The sequence below is a fragment of the Paramisgurnus dabryanus genome, chromosome 5 (assembly GCF_030506205.2).
Source record: "Paramisgurnus dabryanus chromosome 5, PD_genome_1.1, whole genome shotgun sequence".
Classification (NCBI taxonomy): domain Eukaryota; kingdom Metazoa; phylum Chordata; class Actinopteri; order Cypriniformes; family Cobitidae; genus Paramisgurnus; species Paramisgurnus dabryanus.
In genome coordinates, this window is record NC_133341.1 from 17,245,366 (window position 1) to 17,260,249 (window position 14,884).

Sequence of the window (14,884 nt, forward strand, 5' to 3'; positions counted from 1 at the left end):
ACCTTTAATGATTATAAAATAACCTACCACAAGACTATCTCATTGTACACCTGTGAAAATGATGTATTATCTTTCTCCCTTTGCTCAAGTCTTATATCACCCAGGAAAGTACCTTTAATAAAGTAGAGGCATCCCGTTCTCCCTAGTGGCATGGGTTGTAATTTGTAAGTTGGACAAGACTTGCATTTCTAATGTTAGCAAATGAATTAATATATTCTTCATATTAAGATCTTGATTCTGCACATTTTAGATGTAACTGAAAAATGGCAAGTAGTAGATCTGTGTGTGTGTGTGTGCGTGCGTGAGTGCGTGTGTGTGTGTGTGTACCTGGTAATTATCACGTTGTAGGGACCAATTGTCCCCACAAATATTGGAATACCAGTATTTTTGTGACCTTGTGGGGACATTTTGACATCCCCATGAGGAAACAAGCTTATAAAAAAAATATGTATTTTGAAAATGGTAGGAGACGGGTTTCTGTGATGGTTGGGGTTAGGGAATGAGGTAGGTTAGGGAAATAGAATATACAGTTTGTACACAGTATAAAATGCATTACGTCTATGGAATGTCCCCACAAAACATGGAAACCAGAATGTGTGTGTGTGTATGTGTGTGTCTTTGTGTTAAACAGGCTGTTAATTGTTCTCCCGGCGTTACAGTCCATCACTCTGTCATATGATCTTTTCATAACCGGTCAAACAGAATCTATTAATGAAGCGCACTTAACAGCTATTATGAAAGGTCAGTCATTGTGACGTGGGTCACACATACACATCACACATTGTGATATTTTAACAAATCACAGGACACAACATCTTGTATCCAAATGTTCATTGTCAGAAAATAACAAAAAACTAGTTTAAAAAAAAATAGGGACTTTCTACAAAGTTCCCCCAGCAGCCCAAGTGCAAATTGTTTGCAGTTGTCATGGTAACGGCACACGAGTGAGGGAAGCTGAGGAACGCTCTGATGTTTCATGCTGTTAGTGACTTGTGCTTGACACTTTGACCCCGGTCCCCAACATCCACAAACAGGGACACACAATGTCCAATGTGTTTTTCCTTGAACAAAACAGGAAAAGACATTCGTGCTTAGCTTCATTCTCCTCCACAAATACATTTATCCCTCAACACGTTTCTGACTCAGTAATGACTTATCAGAGCACAGACAATGTTTGAGCGAGACAATTTCATCTGTTGTTCCTCAAAGTATGTTAGTTCTTCATAGCATCAACTTAAACATTCAAACACACAAATTCATGCACACACACATTAAAGCACCAGGAACAAGCTTTGATACTATATATATGCTTACACAATTTACATTTTACAGCATACACAAACAAAATGTGTGAGGTCACAACAGGAAAGTAAAAAATGTGTATCATTTCCACTTGTGCCTCTTGAGCACTGACACCCACACCCAAAACAGGCATACAGAAATATGCTTATGAACGGTAAAGGTTTGCTTTTATGTGTTAGTGCCTAAATTATTATTTGTTTTTGCAGTGTTTTTGTACTTTTTTTGTGATACCAAGCCCTTTGAGGTCTTCATAACCCCATCCAAATCCCCCCAAAAATACATTGAGGTGAAATATTGATACTGTATGTGGCTGAAACCATATGTAAATATTTATTAAACTCATACTGTCTATGATGAACTTCATACAGATAAACTTTCTGCCACTGTGTTATATAAAGGCACACTTACTGTATGATATAAACAAGCAGGTAGTTCTAAATTGTTTTGTGTGAAAAGACAAAGAGACAAAAAGAAAGTGAGAAATTACTGTAAATCAATAAAAAGTTAATTCTGTCAGTAGAAAATAATGCTTTGAAAATAATGAATGGCATTACCTTGGTGTTTGGACTGTTATAAATTTATCATACTATTGCCAGAGTGGTTTTTGGTAATAAAGTCTTATAATACAGAAGACCACCACCTTCAATGTGTGTGGTCAGAGTTGTGTTGAGTTGCGTTCCAAAGACAATGATCATATTTGTTTACCTTTGCAGTCTGTCTGTCTGTCTCTGTCTCTCTCGCCTTGGTCTTGTTATTTCCTCACTGCAAGTGTTTTATTTTGTCTGAGATAAATCATTGACTCACGTGATGTGCTCAATTTGGGTGGGCATTACATTAATAGCACACAGGTCATGGGTTCAATTACCAAGGAACACTAATAGTGATAAAATGTATACCTTGAATGCACTGAAAGACACTTTGGATAAAGGTTTCTGAGAAATGCATAAATGTCATTGCATATAATTTCTAATTACATCATTTAATTTACATCACAACATTTTCAAGTGTATTTGTACCTGTTGTTTATTATATTAGTCAGTAATGTTTAGGTCATATTCATACACATTACATTAAATGTCTTGCAGACAGACGGCATGACAAAAGCTCAAACGTGTCTAATACCAGTTGAATTTGTTCAAAGTTTATCCTATAGCAGATACAGTAGCATTAGCATTTGCATACTGTAGCAACTTCATATCTCAGCGCTTGGCCTGCATATTTCTATCACATTTTTATATAATTTTCTTAAATTACCATAATTTATTCAGTGCATGAATGAATAAGAATACGTTTGTGTTTTGTGCACTGTTTGTGTGCATGTGTTTTTTGCAGGTAGCATGTGTATGTAAGCACGTGTGCAGGGTTGTTGCCATGTTGCAGAGTGTTGCATAACAGTTGCATAGGCATTATTAAATGATTATCAAAAAAATTCTCCCAACATCATATCCATAAAGAGAAGATGGTAGAAAAATAACATAAAATAGGTGTCTGATTCTCTCTGTGCAGGAAAGATAAGTCATTAAAACTTCAAACATATTGACTAAAGGTTGTAGTATAGCGAGTGTTTGTTTGTTTGTGTAACACAGTCTCACCCCATGTCGTCAATATTTGACGACACTTGACCATTCGTCAATATGTGACGCGGAGGGTATACCTTTCGCGTCATTTTTTGACGAACTGGGGACTTCAATACTATTACGTCCGTTGCATTCTCTTCTCCTATTTTCTTACCATTTTCGCGTCGGTTTAGGGTTAGATTACGCAAAATTAAACAGTGTACGCGAAATTAAACAGTGTACGCAAAATTAAACAGTTGTCACCTGGCGTTGGGGTTAGAAACAGTTGTCACCTGGCGTTGGGGTTAGAGTTAGGTTTGGGTAGGGATGTCATTATGTAAATCTAACCCTAAACCGACGCGAAATTGGTAAGAAAATAGGAGAAGAGAATGCAACGGACGTAATAGTATTGAAGTCCCCAGTTCGTTAAAAAATGACGCGAAAGGTATACCCTCCGCGTCACATATTGACGAATGGTCAAGTGTCGTCAAACATTGACGACATGGGGTTTGTGTGCATGTATGTTTGTACATTTGAAAAATTATACACACTGTAGCTCAGTGTGTATAATTAAATTGATATGTATCATATTTATATTTATACCACAGGTCTGTTGAATGCTGTATTCTGATTGGCTGAGAAATGTTCAGTGGGTATGCATTAATTTCTGATAACCGCACACCTAACTTGTCAAATTTCTTAAAAATAGGCACCAGAGCAATGTTTGTGGTAACTGTGGTATAAGAGGAATAATTGACTCCGGTCTTTTGAATTATTTGAAATTATACCACGGGTCTGTTGAATGCTGTATTATGATTGGTTGAGAAATTTTCCGTGGGTATGCATTAATTTCTGATAACCGCACACCTAACTTGTCAAATTTCTTAAAAATAGGCACCAGAGCAATGTTTGTGGTAACTGTGGTATAAGAGGAATAATTGACTCCGGTCCTTTGAATTATTTGAAATTATACCACGGGTCTGTTGAATGCTGTATTATGATTGGCTGAGAAATTTTCCGTGGGTATGCATTAATTTCTGATAACCGCACACCTTACTTGTCAAATGTCTTAAAAATAAACACCAGAGCAATGTTTGTGGTAACCGTGGTATAAGAGGAATAATTGACTAATTTGAAAATAATGCACACCCGCTTAGCCTCGTGCCGCATTGCACCTTGGGTGTGCATTATTTTCTTATAATTCAATGGCCGTCGTCAATTATTCCTTACATCATATATCTCTAACATTTTTTTTTAATTTTCTAAAGTTAAATACATGGTAGTTTTTTATATTATTTCATCATAATATTTGTTTAGAAATTGCATGCATATATTTTGTTTTTTAAAAAGTGTAAGTTGACAACATAGACAAAAGCTATTATTGTTCCAATATGAAGCTGTTTGAAGCTGGTGCAGTCCTGTGTATAGGTCACATGAATTTACTTCAATATTTTGCATTTAAATTCTAACCTAATCATGAAAAACTATTACACATTTCAATATATATATATATATATATATATATATATATATATATATATATATATATATATATATATATATATATAAAAATATATATATATATATATATATATATATATCGCTAAATGTCACTGTAAATTATGCACAGGTAAATTTAGGAAGCTATCTAAAATCATCATTAGCTGTCATTGTATGGAAAAAGATGAAATGAAAATGAATCTATCAATCCCAAATATAACATTTTTAGTTGATTCACTGAAGATAGTCGTACTGTGTTTTTTCTTTTATAAGTGACTAAGCTGTAACTAAAGCAAAATATCAGTATGCAATGACATGCTGCTATCATAAATGGTCATTTGTCTCCTGCAAATAGTTGATGTTGGTCCTGTCTCAAATGGCTCACTTGATGTGTGCAGTCCATGACCTTCACTTGCGCATGTCTATGCATTGTCAGGTTTTGGAAAGGGAGCTCAGAAGTGCCTCTTTTGCAGCTGCTATTCGTCCTCTATATGGTATTTTGCTTTAACTGCACTTACGCTATGTACTGCACAGGGGACTATTGCTCAAAAGTCTATGCAGCAAAATGTAGACCGCGTTGACTGAAAAGGTTATAGATGTCATTTCAAGCATGTCAATCAAATTTTTATATTCTGCACTGTAGCTGGTTTGTTTTACCTGTATACAGATTATTTTTGTTTCACTTCCACATACAATGTTTTATTGTCGTTTTGCTTTAGTCAGTGTTTGCTTAACAGGATTATGCTAATGCCATGGGTCTATATCTGACTTTATGACAATACACCAGAGATGTGGACTCGAGTCACATGACTTGCGACAAGACTCGAACTCGAGTCCCAAATTTGATGACTTGTGATTCGACTGGACATAATTAAACAAGACTTGAGACTCGACTTTCACTTTGACAGTAATGACTCGAGACTTGACTTGGACTTGAGCCCTGTGACTCTATAATCAGACTTTATAATCAGATCAGAGTCCTTATCACTCTAGACGGGTCCCTGCAGTTGTGCTTGACATCTCTGCACCTGACAGCGCTGCCCTGTTCATTTGATCATCGCAAACCCACAGGCATGAGAAACAAGAGGTGTGGTTGCGATTACTGGTGCTCGCCTCATCATCACCGTTACTGCTGCTGTTAAATGTTAAACATATTCCTGCACTTCTTCTGTTTGTCCGACATCAGCATCCCAGGAATCCCGCCATAACCTTTGCACTTTGACAGCCCTATGTGCTTTTTATTTTCTCACTGAGGCCTGTTTTTGTCAGACCTTTACTGTTTTGTTCAGTCAGTCACATATTTTAGTTGCATGTGCATTTTATTTTGGGACAAACAAATGAATTCAAGTCTTGTAAGTTCAGTCTGCAGCGAATAGTTCCTAGATTTAGCGAGCAGCTGCAAATTATAAACTTAACAATTAATATACAACATTCAACAATACTTTAACATTTATTTACATATATTTGAGAATGTGAATATTGAATATTTAATCGATTGCGGCAATCATATACAGACAGTGTCACGTCACTTGGTCATGGACATAGGAATAAAAATCATTACAACAATGTTAAACATATTCTACCTGCCTTCCTGAAAAAATTAATATCAATTTTAATATGATGATTAATAAAGATACACTAATTTGGGCAAAGAGCCTAATGACTTGTTTAAGACTTAAAGCTTAAAGATGATGACTTGCAACATGACTTGGCCTTGCCGTTCTTAACTTGGGACTTAAATGCAAAGACTCGAGACTTACTTGTGACTTGCAAAACAATGACTTGGTCCCACCTCTGAAATACACACTAAATTATGTGTTGTTTGAATTCATTGGTGGGTCAAATATAGACAAACCCAACTGTTGGTTTAAAAATAACCTAGAAAGGGGTAATTTTAACTGTTTGGGTTTGTCCACATTCGACCCAAAGACCCAGCAGTTTTTAAAATGTATTATACGAACATTGGTTTGCAAGCCTAAGGAAACAACGGTGAATGGTGTATTTGAGTGTTTTATACAAGTCAAGAGCAAAGAAAAAAAGAAATCTTGCTAATAAATTATTTGCACAAACACTGGGACTTAAATGTAAAAGAGTGTCACAAGTATTAAATTTTTACTGACATTTTATTAAATACATGAATGACTGTATCTGAGACGGTGCGTTTGTGCTGTATTGGCTCGGTTTCCCAGACCAGGACTACATATCTGTTTTTTCTTTGTGTATGAGTTTGGACTGTGAAAAAGGGCTTCTACAAATGCTTTTTGTCTCCAGAAGATGGCACTGCAGGCACAGTGGAGAAATTGATAAACTCTAATGGTTTAATTCAGTGGTCTACATTTATTGTCATTGCTTAGAAACTAGAAAAGCCATATCAAACCAATGTTATATCATAGTTTAAAATAATTTCTCACTAAGAAACCTTTGCATCGCTTAGACCATTATGTATGTGTGTACCATAACCGTAAGCCATTAGGATTCCATGTAAGCAGACCTTTACAATCACCATCAGGCATTCATCCATCCTGTCTTGCCTAATTTTCTCTGTTCTCTTTGAGGTGGACATGAATTATATGTTATCCATACCTCTCCACCGCCCCTTAGTCAACCTTTGTTCTTTCTTCAGAGCTTTCTATTGCGGTGGTCATAAGTGTGCATATACACAGTTTTATGCTTGTCATGGGAAAGAGTGCTCTTGAAGTTGAGTAGGTTGAAATAAGACTGATCTTACCGCACACCCTTCTCTTCAATTTATCACCCTCTCATTGTCCCCTTGTTTCTCTCTTTGAACTTCCCTTTTACTTTTGTGTTTCATGTGTTTTCCATCAGTTCAGTTCTGTTTGCCCCCGTTCCTCAGATTCAGGCATATTTGCAATTATATTTATAATGAATACATCACAAATTAAAATGTAATTATTTAAAAATAAATAAATACATTTCCCAGATATCATGATTGTTAATATATTTGTATTAAAGTTGAATCATATATTTCAGATTTATATGCATATTTTTTTATTAAATGCCTGTGTTTAAGACTAGATCTGAATGTACTGTATTATAGTTGCTTTTTTAAGCAGTACTTTTATTGTATTTATAGTTGTTTAATAATTCACTTTAAGCAGTTGCTTGACAGGTTTCCTAGCTGATAACTTTCTGAATCACATATTTACCATCTGTTGTCCATGGCTGTCAAACTCCACGGCTGGCAAATGCATGCTTTGGAAGCTAAAGCACTAAGGCTGTTTGCAAAATGCCTAAAAAAGCATATAATACATTTTACAATAACAATCGTTATCGTGAACCAGTTGGCATCTAATTATTACAGTGCACTGTAAAAAATAATTTTCTGCCTTAAAATGTTTTGTTTAATCAACTCAATTTACGATTATTTAACTTGACAAGAAATGAGTTGCTAATTAAAATATTAAGTTTTATATATTTCAACTATTTTTTATAAGTTAAAACAACTCATCTCTAGTTTTAGTGAAACTGTGTATCCATAAGATTATGTCACACATAAACAAAATAGCCAGCTTTGCTCGATTTCCAGTTTACTTTATACTATAAGAAGCTCAACAAAAACTGAATGTTATTAAAAGATTACATGCCATTGACAGAAGTGAAAATCCATTTTTTTTTTTTCAAAAGTTCTTAGGAAAAACTTGAAACAAATGCAAATGAGACAAGAGACTCTAAGTATATAAATTTACTGTAAAAATTGCTGTAAATATGCAACTTGTTGCCAGTTACTTACTGTAGAAGATAAAGACTGAAAATGTTTCATGTTCATTTAACTTTGAACAAACTGTTGCCAGTAAATACCATAAATGTAAAATCTACAGTAAATTACTGGCAGCTAGTTGCCAAGTTGAATGTAAGATAATACTTTTGGTTTTGGATAAATTTGATGAGATAAGAAATGATACTTGATTTCAGATCTGGCAAATCTGAGCTCAGTTTCTGACATTAAGATCTCTTCTACAAAACTAGTGAAGACGTATGTGAGATTTTTGGGTTATTTTTAGAAGACACACTTGAGTTACCATTTTATCACAATGTTGCAGGAGAAAATTGAAACAATAAAGAGAGATGGGTACAGTGATATTTCTTAATGAAGATGACGTGTATTTGGTACGTAGTTTATTTGAGGAGGTCATGCAAAAGCTGCTAAACGCCACCTCCGTCAAAAATGAGATAATAGTCAGGGTTTCCCGCAGAAAATTTGTTAGTTAAGGTGGTAGGGTTGTGCAGTAGGCGGGCCGGGGCGTAGCAATCAAAGGGGCTGGGCGTACGCGTCATAAAAAATATTTTATTTAAAACACTTAAATAAAACTCAATTTTGAAGAAACTATGACAGAAAATGAACACATACTAGATTAGTAATGAATTAAATGTTTTATCAACAGGCTAGTTATCCTCCTGACAGTGACAGACCATGTCTTTCTCTCATTTCGGCCATGTGGCGTTTGGTGAAATTTTTTTTTGGACGACCTAGTTAAGGTGTTAGGGTATCCCAGCTTAGGTGGGCCGCCTGAACTGAAAAGTGATGCCGGAAACCCTGATAATAATATTGCTCTCTGCACATATTATATGATCATCATATTCACTTAATCCCAGCCTCAAGCCATTCAGAAATATCGTTTGTTGGCAGAATCCATTAAACGCCACATTTTTAGCAAAGTCCTCTAAGTGCACAAAAGAAGAATTGGATGAACAACATCATCCGTGGTTCACATTCGAACTTTTGTCACCTGTGAGTACTTGGACCTGAATACAACCCGTTTGTGGCAGTCACGTCAATCACAGCGCCCCCTAATGTGTGGTTCAGTTTCTCTCAATTTTACATTCTAACTTTCATCATTTGCAAAGGTTTTTTTTACAGATAGTTGCATTTTTAGTGATTTTGCAACTGTTTACTGTGTCTTGTCCAAATAATTTTTTTTTTTTTTGAGTGAATTTTTTTAGCAGAAAAGCTCGAATGCAATTAGTGGGTTTTGCAGTGAAAGACAATGAAGATTTTGTTAAATGCCAATGTAGTGACTAAAGGGACATAAAGGACATAATTTGTGAAAATAAGGCATCTCAGTTACTGACTAATAACCTTTTCATTGTCATCATTTACAAGAAAATATGTCAGATGCACTTAGAGGGTTTTGCATCTATTCCTTAAACATAGAGTAGCCAGAGTAGTCACCACAGGACAAACATGTCATCGTCTGAGACAACTGAATATATTGTTATGTATATTGTATTGCATTTATGTGATCCTCCTAAAAGTCACACAGTGCACTTTTAAAGTTTAAAGCTTTATCTTCTCTTTTCTCTACTTTATCTAAAAGTGTCCTCCTTTTGGAACTTATAAATGATTATGTGTCCTTTTGTTCCTTTTGCAGGTTTTGTAAAGGCCATTCAAAGAGATAGAGAGAGAGTGAGTGTGGCTGAAACAGACTGTCAATAGAAACTTAAAAAGATAAATGACAAATCTTTTTTTAGCACAGATTTATCTTCTCCCCACCTACTATCTTTTTACTCATTTAGTTTTTCTTTGGTGAAGAAGATCTTCTGATACTCTTCACATGCAGCACAGATAAGGTCAGATAGCTAAGACACCAATCACACCGAACTAAAACTTCATACTTTCATGAAAAGACAAAGTATGTCCCTCAAACAGACATGCACACAATCATTCATTGAAATGAAATATAATAGCGCAAACCAGAAAAGGATTTTAAAAGAATAGGACATAGGATCAAAGGTGTGTTGAGCTCTATAGCACATCAATATAGACCAATGCGTTGTTCCTGGAGTCTGTAAAGATAACAGTGCATTTGAAACTCTTGCGTATAAATCTGTGTGTGTATGTGTGCCATTCTAGTTTTGCGATCTGGAAAGGCAAGATTGAGCATGCAATGCTTCTCCAATGTCCATCACTTTTCCTTCACACTAAGCTCATGCACACAATGCTAAACTGTGGTGAACTCCCATGAGTCCGGAGTGTCTAGAAAAATCATGAGAACAGGAAATGACCTCGATTCAGAGTTTGCCCCCTAGTGCGACCCCAGGCAAACAGCTCTCTTACACTGTTTAAGCGAGGAACAGTGGAACTATGTGTGTTATTGCGGTTATGTCTTAAAATGCTTTATTTTTGTTGGTCTGCAGGGACACGGAAAGGAAATCCGGGCAGTAATCTTAAAAAATACTGGCTTTATATATTAAAGCATTTTGTGTAAATTTACAGTTTGACTGGTTTATGGCGAGTTAAGGATTTGTTGTCACCTGGATAGCTCTAGCAGTTTGACAGAAAGAGGTTGGACAGGGAATGATTTAAAAGAAGGATGGCTGAATGGATAACAATAGGCAGATTGTTATAAGAGTTGAATTTCTGTGTATCCAAGGAGGGTTGATACTCACAGACACTTCAACAGGTGCTGTGGTGTGTGTTGCATTGTGCTTATAGGTATCGAGGTGCTGATTTTTTCTCCTAAAACATCTGTGACTGTTGCAATGACAAATTGTATCTTTCTCTTTGTCACTGTGTAGGTATGCTAGGTCTTTTACAATTTTTAGTTCTAACCCCTAATTGGTCATTTATACTGTCTATATCGTATACTGTATATGTTGAATACTGTATATACAAAAGTAAGGTGATGCCTGTAAGTCATTTGTAAGTGTGTGTGCGCGCATCTTTGTGTCCATCTGTTCTGCTGTATTCCAGCTGCTTGACCCGAACCCCCAGCCCCCTAGTCCTGATTGGCTGATGAGAAGCATGTCTTAGTAAAGCTAGTCTGGGCCTCTTATGGGGATGAAGAGTCTAAAACCTGAACTGGGGTTTATCTAAACCTGGAGCGGAGCACAAAATGTTACTGGATTGAATTGAATTCATTTGTGCGTTTCTCTATTTCCACTTATCTTTGAAACTAACTGTGTCATCATCATATAATCAAATCCATTTACCCCAGTGAAAGAGGCCTGCCAATGTACAGGCAGACTGATAAAACACTGGCACAATTCTGGAATGTCATCTGGACAGGTTTCAAACATCCGGCCTCTGGCCAAGTCTTTTATCTCACTGACAAGTTTGGTTTTGCTATACACCTGGACTGTTTTTGAACATTCCTCCTGTCTCCGGATTGAACTGGTCTGTTTAGTTTGGATTGTAATGTGAGTTATGCATGTAAAAAAAATGTTTTTAGCAAACAAATGTTCTCCATATGTTAGTTTAGGGTGACTTTATGTTAGTTAGTTGAGCTAGTTGAATTCACCTTAAAGGAATATTCAATTTTCTTAAAAGAAAAATCCACCATGTCATCCAAAATGTTGATGTCTTTCTTTGTTCAGTCGAGAAGAAATTATGTTTTTTGAGGACTTTAATGGACACCAACATTTAATACTTAACTCAACACTTAACAGTTTTTTTTCAACGGAGTTTCAAAGGACTATAAACGATCCCAAACGAGGCATAAAGGTCTTATCTAGCGAAACGATTTTCATTTTTGACAAGAAAAATAACAAATATACACTTTTAAACCCCAATTTCTCGCCTAGATCCAGTCCTGAAAGCGTCATTGTGACCGCACGCAATACGTCATGACATCAAGAGGTCACAGAGGACGAACGCGAAACTCCGCCCCAGTATTTACACGTGTGTTGGAAGAGGACCGTTCCGATGTGGAATGATACTAATTCATGTCTTTGTGTCAGTTTATTGAATACAAGGGTCCGCAAATGTGCATTTCATATATGTAACACGTGACCTCTCACGTCACTACGCATTTACGTTAGGTCGCGCTGGACCGGATCTAGACGAGAAGTTGTGCTTTAAAAGTGTATATTTGTTATTTTTCTTGTCAAAAATGAAAATCATTTAGCTAGATAAGACCCTTATGCCTCGTTTGGGTTCGTTTATAGTCCTTTGAAACTCCGTTGAAAAAAAAAACGTGTTGAGTTAAGTGTTAAGTGTTGCTGTCCATTAAAGCCCATAAAAATGAGAAAAATCCTGCAATGTTTTCCTCAAAAAACATAATTTCTTCTCGACTGAACAAAGAAAGACATCAACATTTTGGATGACATGGTGGTGAGTAAATTATCTGGATTTTTCTTTTAAGAAAATTGACTATTCCTTTAACGTATATATGGTTCAATTAACTGCCTCTGAGGAATGCATTTATTGTGGATTAAATTTAAGCTTGTCATAATATTTGGCTCTTGGTTTCTAATTCTGATTTATATTAAAATTTAAATTAAGAAAGTATTTTCAACAACAGTCATTAAAAAAGGATTATATACCGTACTGTAGATTTTCGAGGAAACTTAAATGTTTGATGTATTCTTTCATTGGTTATATTTAAGTATTAAGATATGCATAATGTTGCAGTAATAATGTGAAAAAATACAATAATATGCCACATCATGTCACATTAAAAAATTGTGTTTTGCATAAGGAAATAAATCCTATCTTTTCAGGACATTTGCAGTTTCTAACATTGTAACATTTATTTTTTTTTTTCATTCTCATGTTTTTTATAAAGTACTGTAAAATAACACAGATTTACTGTGATGAAAGTATTGAAAGTAGCTACAACAAAGTAAATAATCGAAGTTATAAAACTCATATGAATATACATGAAAATTTAAACCATATTGATGCAAAAAATTAGTGTCATTGTCTGCATACAACACATAATAGGTTTTACAGGATTAACCCATCACACACTCCGTCTTTCTAGATACAGTCCTGGTTTTCACTCAAACCCCACATGCAAACTTTGTCTTGTGTCGCTCTCATGTTCAATGGAATACCTCTGCCTTCCCACTGCTGTGTGTATGAGAGAGAGAGCGAGAGAGAGAGAGAGAGAGAGAGAGAGGGAGAGAGAGAGAGCATGTGGCACTGGAGAGCCTGTTGAGCTCCCCCAAGTGAGAATCAAGCAACAGGGCAAAAGTGAGTGAGAGAGAGAGAAAGAGAGAGAGAGAGAGAGAGAGAGATAGGGAAGACAAACTTTCCTTCCTACAGTTGGACTTTTCCTAGCTCCAGGACTTGAGTGCTGGAATGGATTTCCTCTGATTTTTTGGATGTCACTGCACAACTGTTGCTTTTACAAGCAGAAGGGATCTTTAAAGTTTTGGTGGCTATAAGATAATCACGCAGAAGCGTGTGTCTGCGTGTGTGTCTTTTGGATAAGTGGAGCCGTGGTTTGAGGCGTGTGTGTCTGTCTGACAGGAGCGTGCTCGGAGCAATGTCAGGTGTTACGCGGAAAGGTTCTGGGAGACCAGGATATTACTACAGACTCCTGGGTCGAACGAGACTACAGAGACAACGCAGTCGCTCCAGGAGTAGAAGCAGAGCTACAAACAATAGGGGTAAACGTCACGTTATAACCTTATTGCATTGTTCCTGAAATATCCCCTCTCACCCTGAACATAGTTTCAGTATTGTTTAGTTAATAAATGGAACAATGCATTGTGTTAACATAGTCATAAGTAGTTTGTTTGTCACGCTTATGTGCAGTATGTTACACATGTTAATGTTGTGCTACCACAGTAGTGAAGCATTATAATAGCCCTTCTATCAGTGTATAACTGCCTTCCATTGTCATAAACATAGTTATCACTGCTTTGTTTATAGCGGCACTTTTCAAGTACTATACTTCACTTCTGTAGAAAAGTCTGTTGTCACATTATTTAAACTTTGAACGGGAACAATAGTCGCCTGATCTTAGAAGTGCTCATTTAACTCTCTTTAGTTTGCACTTCTTTTTGGATTCTGAAAACAGGATGCTAACAGATCCTCATTATCTTTGAGATTACTATTCATTTGATTTACATAAATGAGTGTTTGCTAGGGTGTTTGTGTATATGTTTAAAAGAGAGATAAGAGCTGCTCAGAGCTGTCATTTATTATACAGCTATTATAGGCTGTGTTGTGGTGTAAGTGAGGATAATTCTAGTTCAGTACTTTTCTTTACTTTTCCTTTTTTTCCAATCTTATACAATCTTATCTACAAAAAGCGTAGTCATTCTATCACATTTGTGTCAGATTTAACACATAACTATCACCCGGACCAGACCACACAAATCATAAAAGCTGCGTTAACCAGCCCTCCCTCCTAGTGGGCGGAGTTTGCTTCTGTGTTGTTATCAGTAATAACTTTACAGTTGAACAATGAAGCAGGTGACCAGGCGCAAGTATCAAACCTAACACATCAAACACACTTTTACCCAATTGTCCAAACCAGTCAAGCAGGATCAAGAAGTATCTGATCTCACACTCCCACTTTCTCTTTGCTTTAAGTAATTTCAAATGTGATGGCTGTGAATGACTCTTTCGAATTCTCATCCAGGCTACCACTATCTGGATTCATTACACATAGGGTCGATTTGGATCCTCGACTCATTCAAACTCAATTCAATCACTCAGAGAATCCATTCTTGTTGGATATGTGGTGGTTTTTGATAGACCTTTATAATGGCACGGCTGTTTGAGCTTCAAGGTGACAAGGACTTAAAAGGAGGGTTGAACAAACAGAAGCAGT

The 14,884-nt window shown here is 36.2% G+C and overlaps 1 protein-coding gene across 4 annotated transcripts in view; it reads left to right on the forward strand.

Moving 5' to 3' along the window:
* Positions 1-14,884, forward strand: part of dab2ipb (DAB2 interacting protein b) — a 138,277-nt gene that overhangs the window by 38,413 nt on the left and 84,980 nt on the right. The window contains exon 1 of one of the 4 annotated variants that reach the window (XM_065293449.2): positions 13,321-13,712. The exons of the other annotated variants lie outside the window; for them this stretch is intronic. Within the exon in view, the coding sequence (XP_065149521.2) occupies positions 13,589-13,712 (124 nt within the window). The 5' untranslated portion in view covers positions 13,321-13,588. Of the gene's footprint in view, positions 1-13,320; positions 13,713-14,884 lie in introns of those variants that run through there. 4 annotated transcript variants of the gene reach the window in all.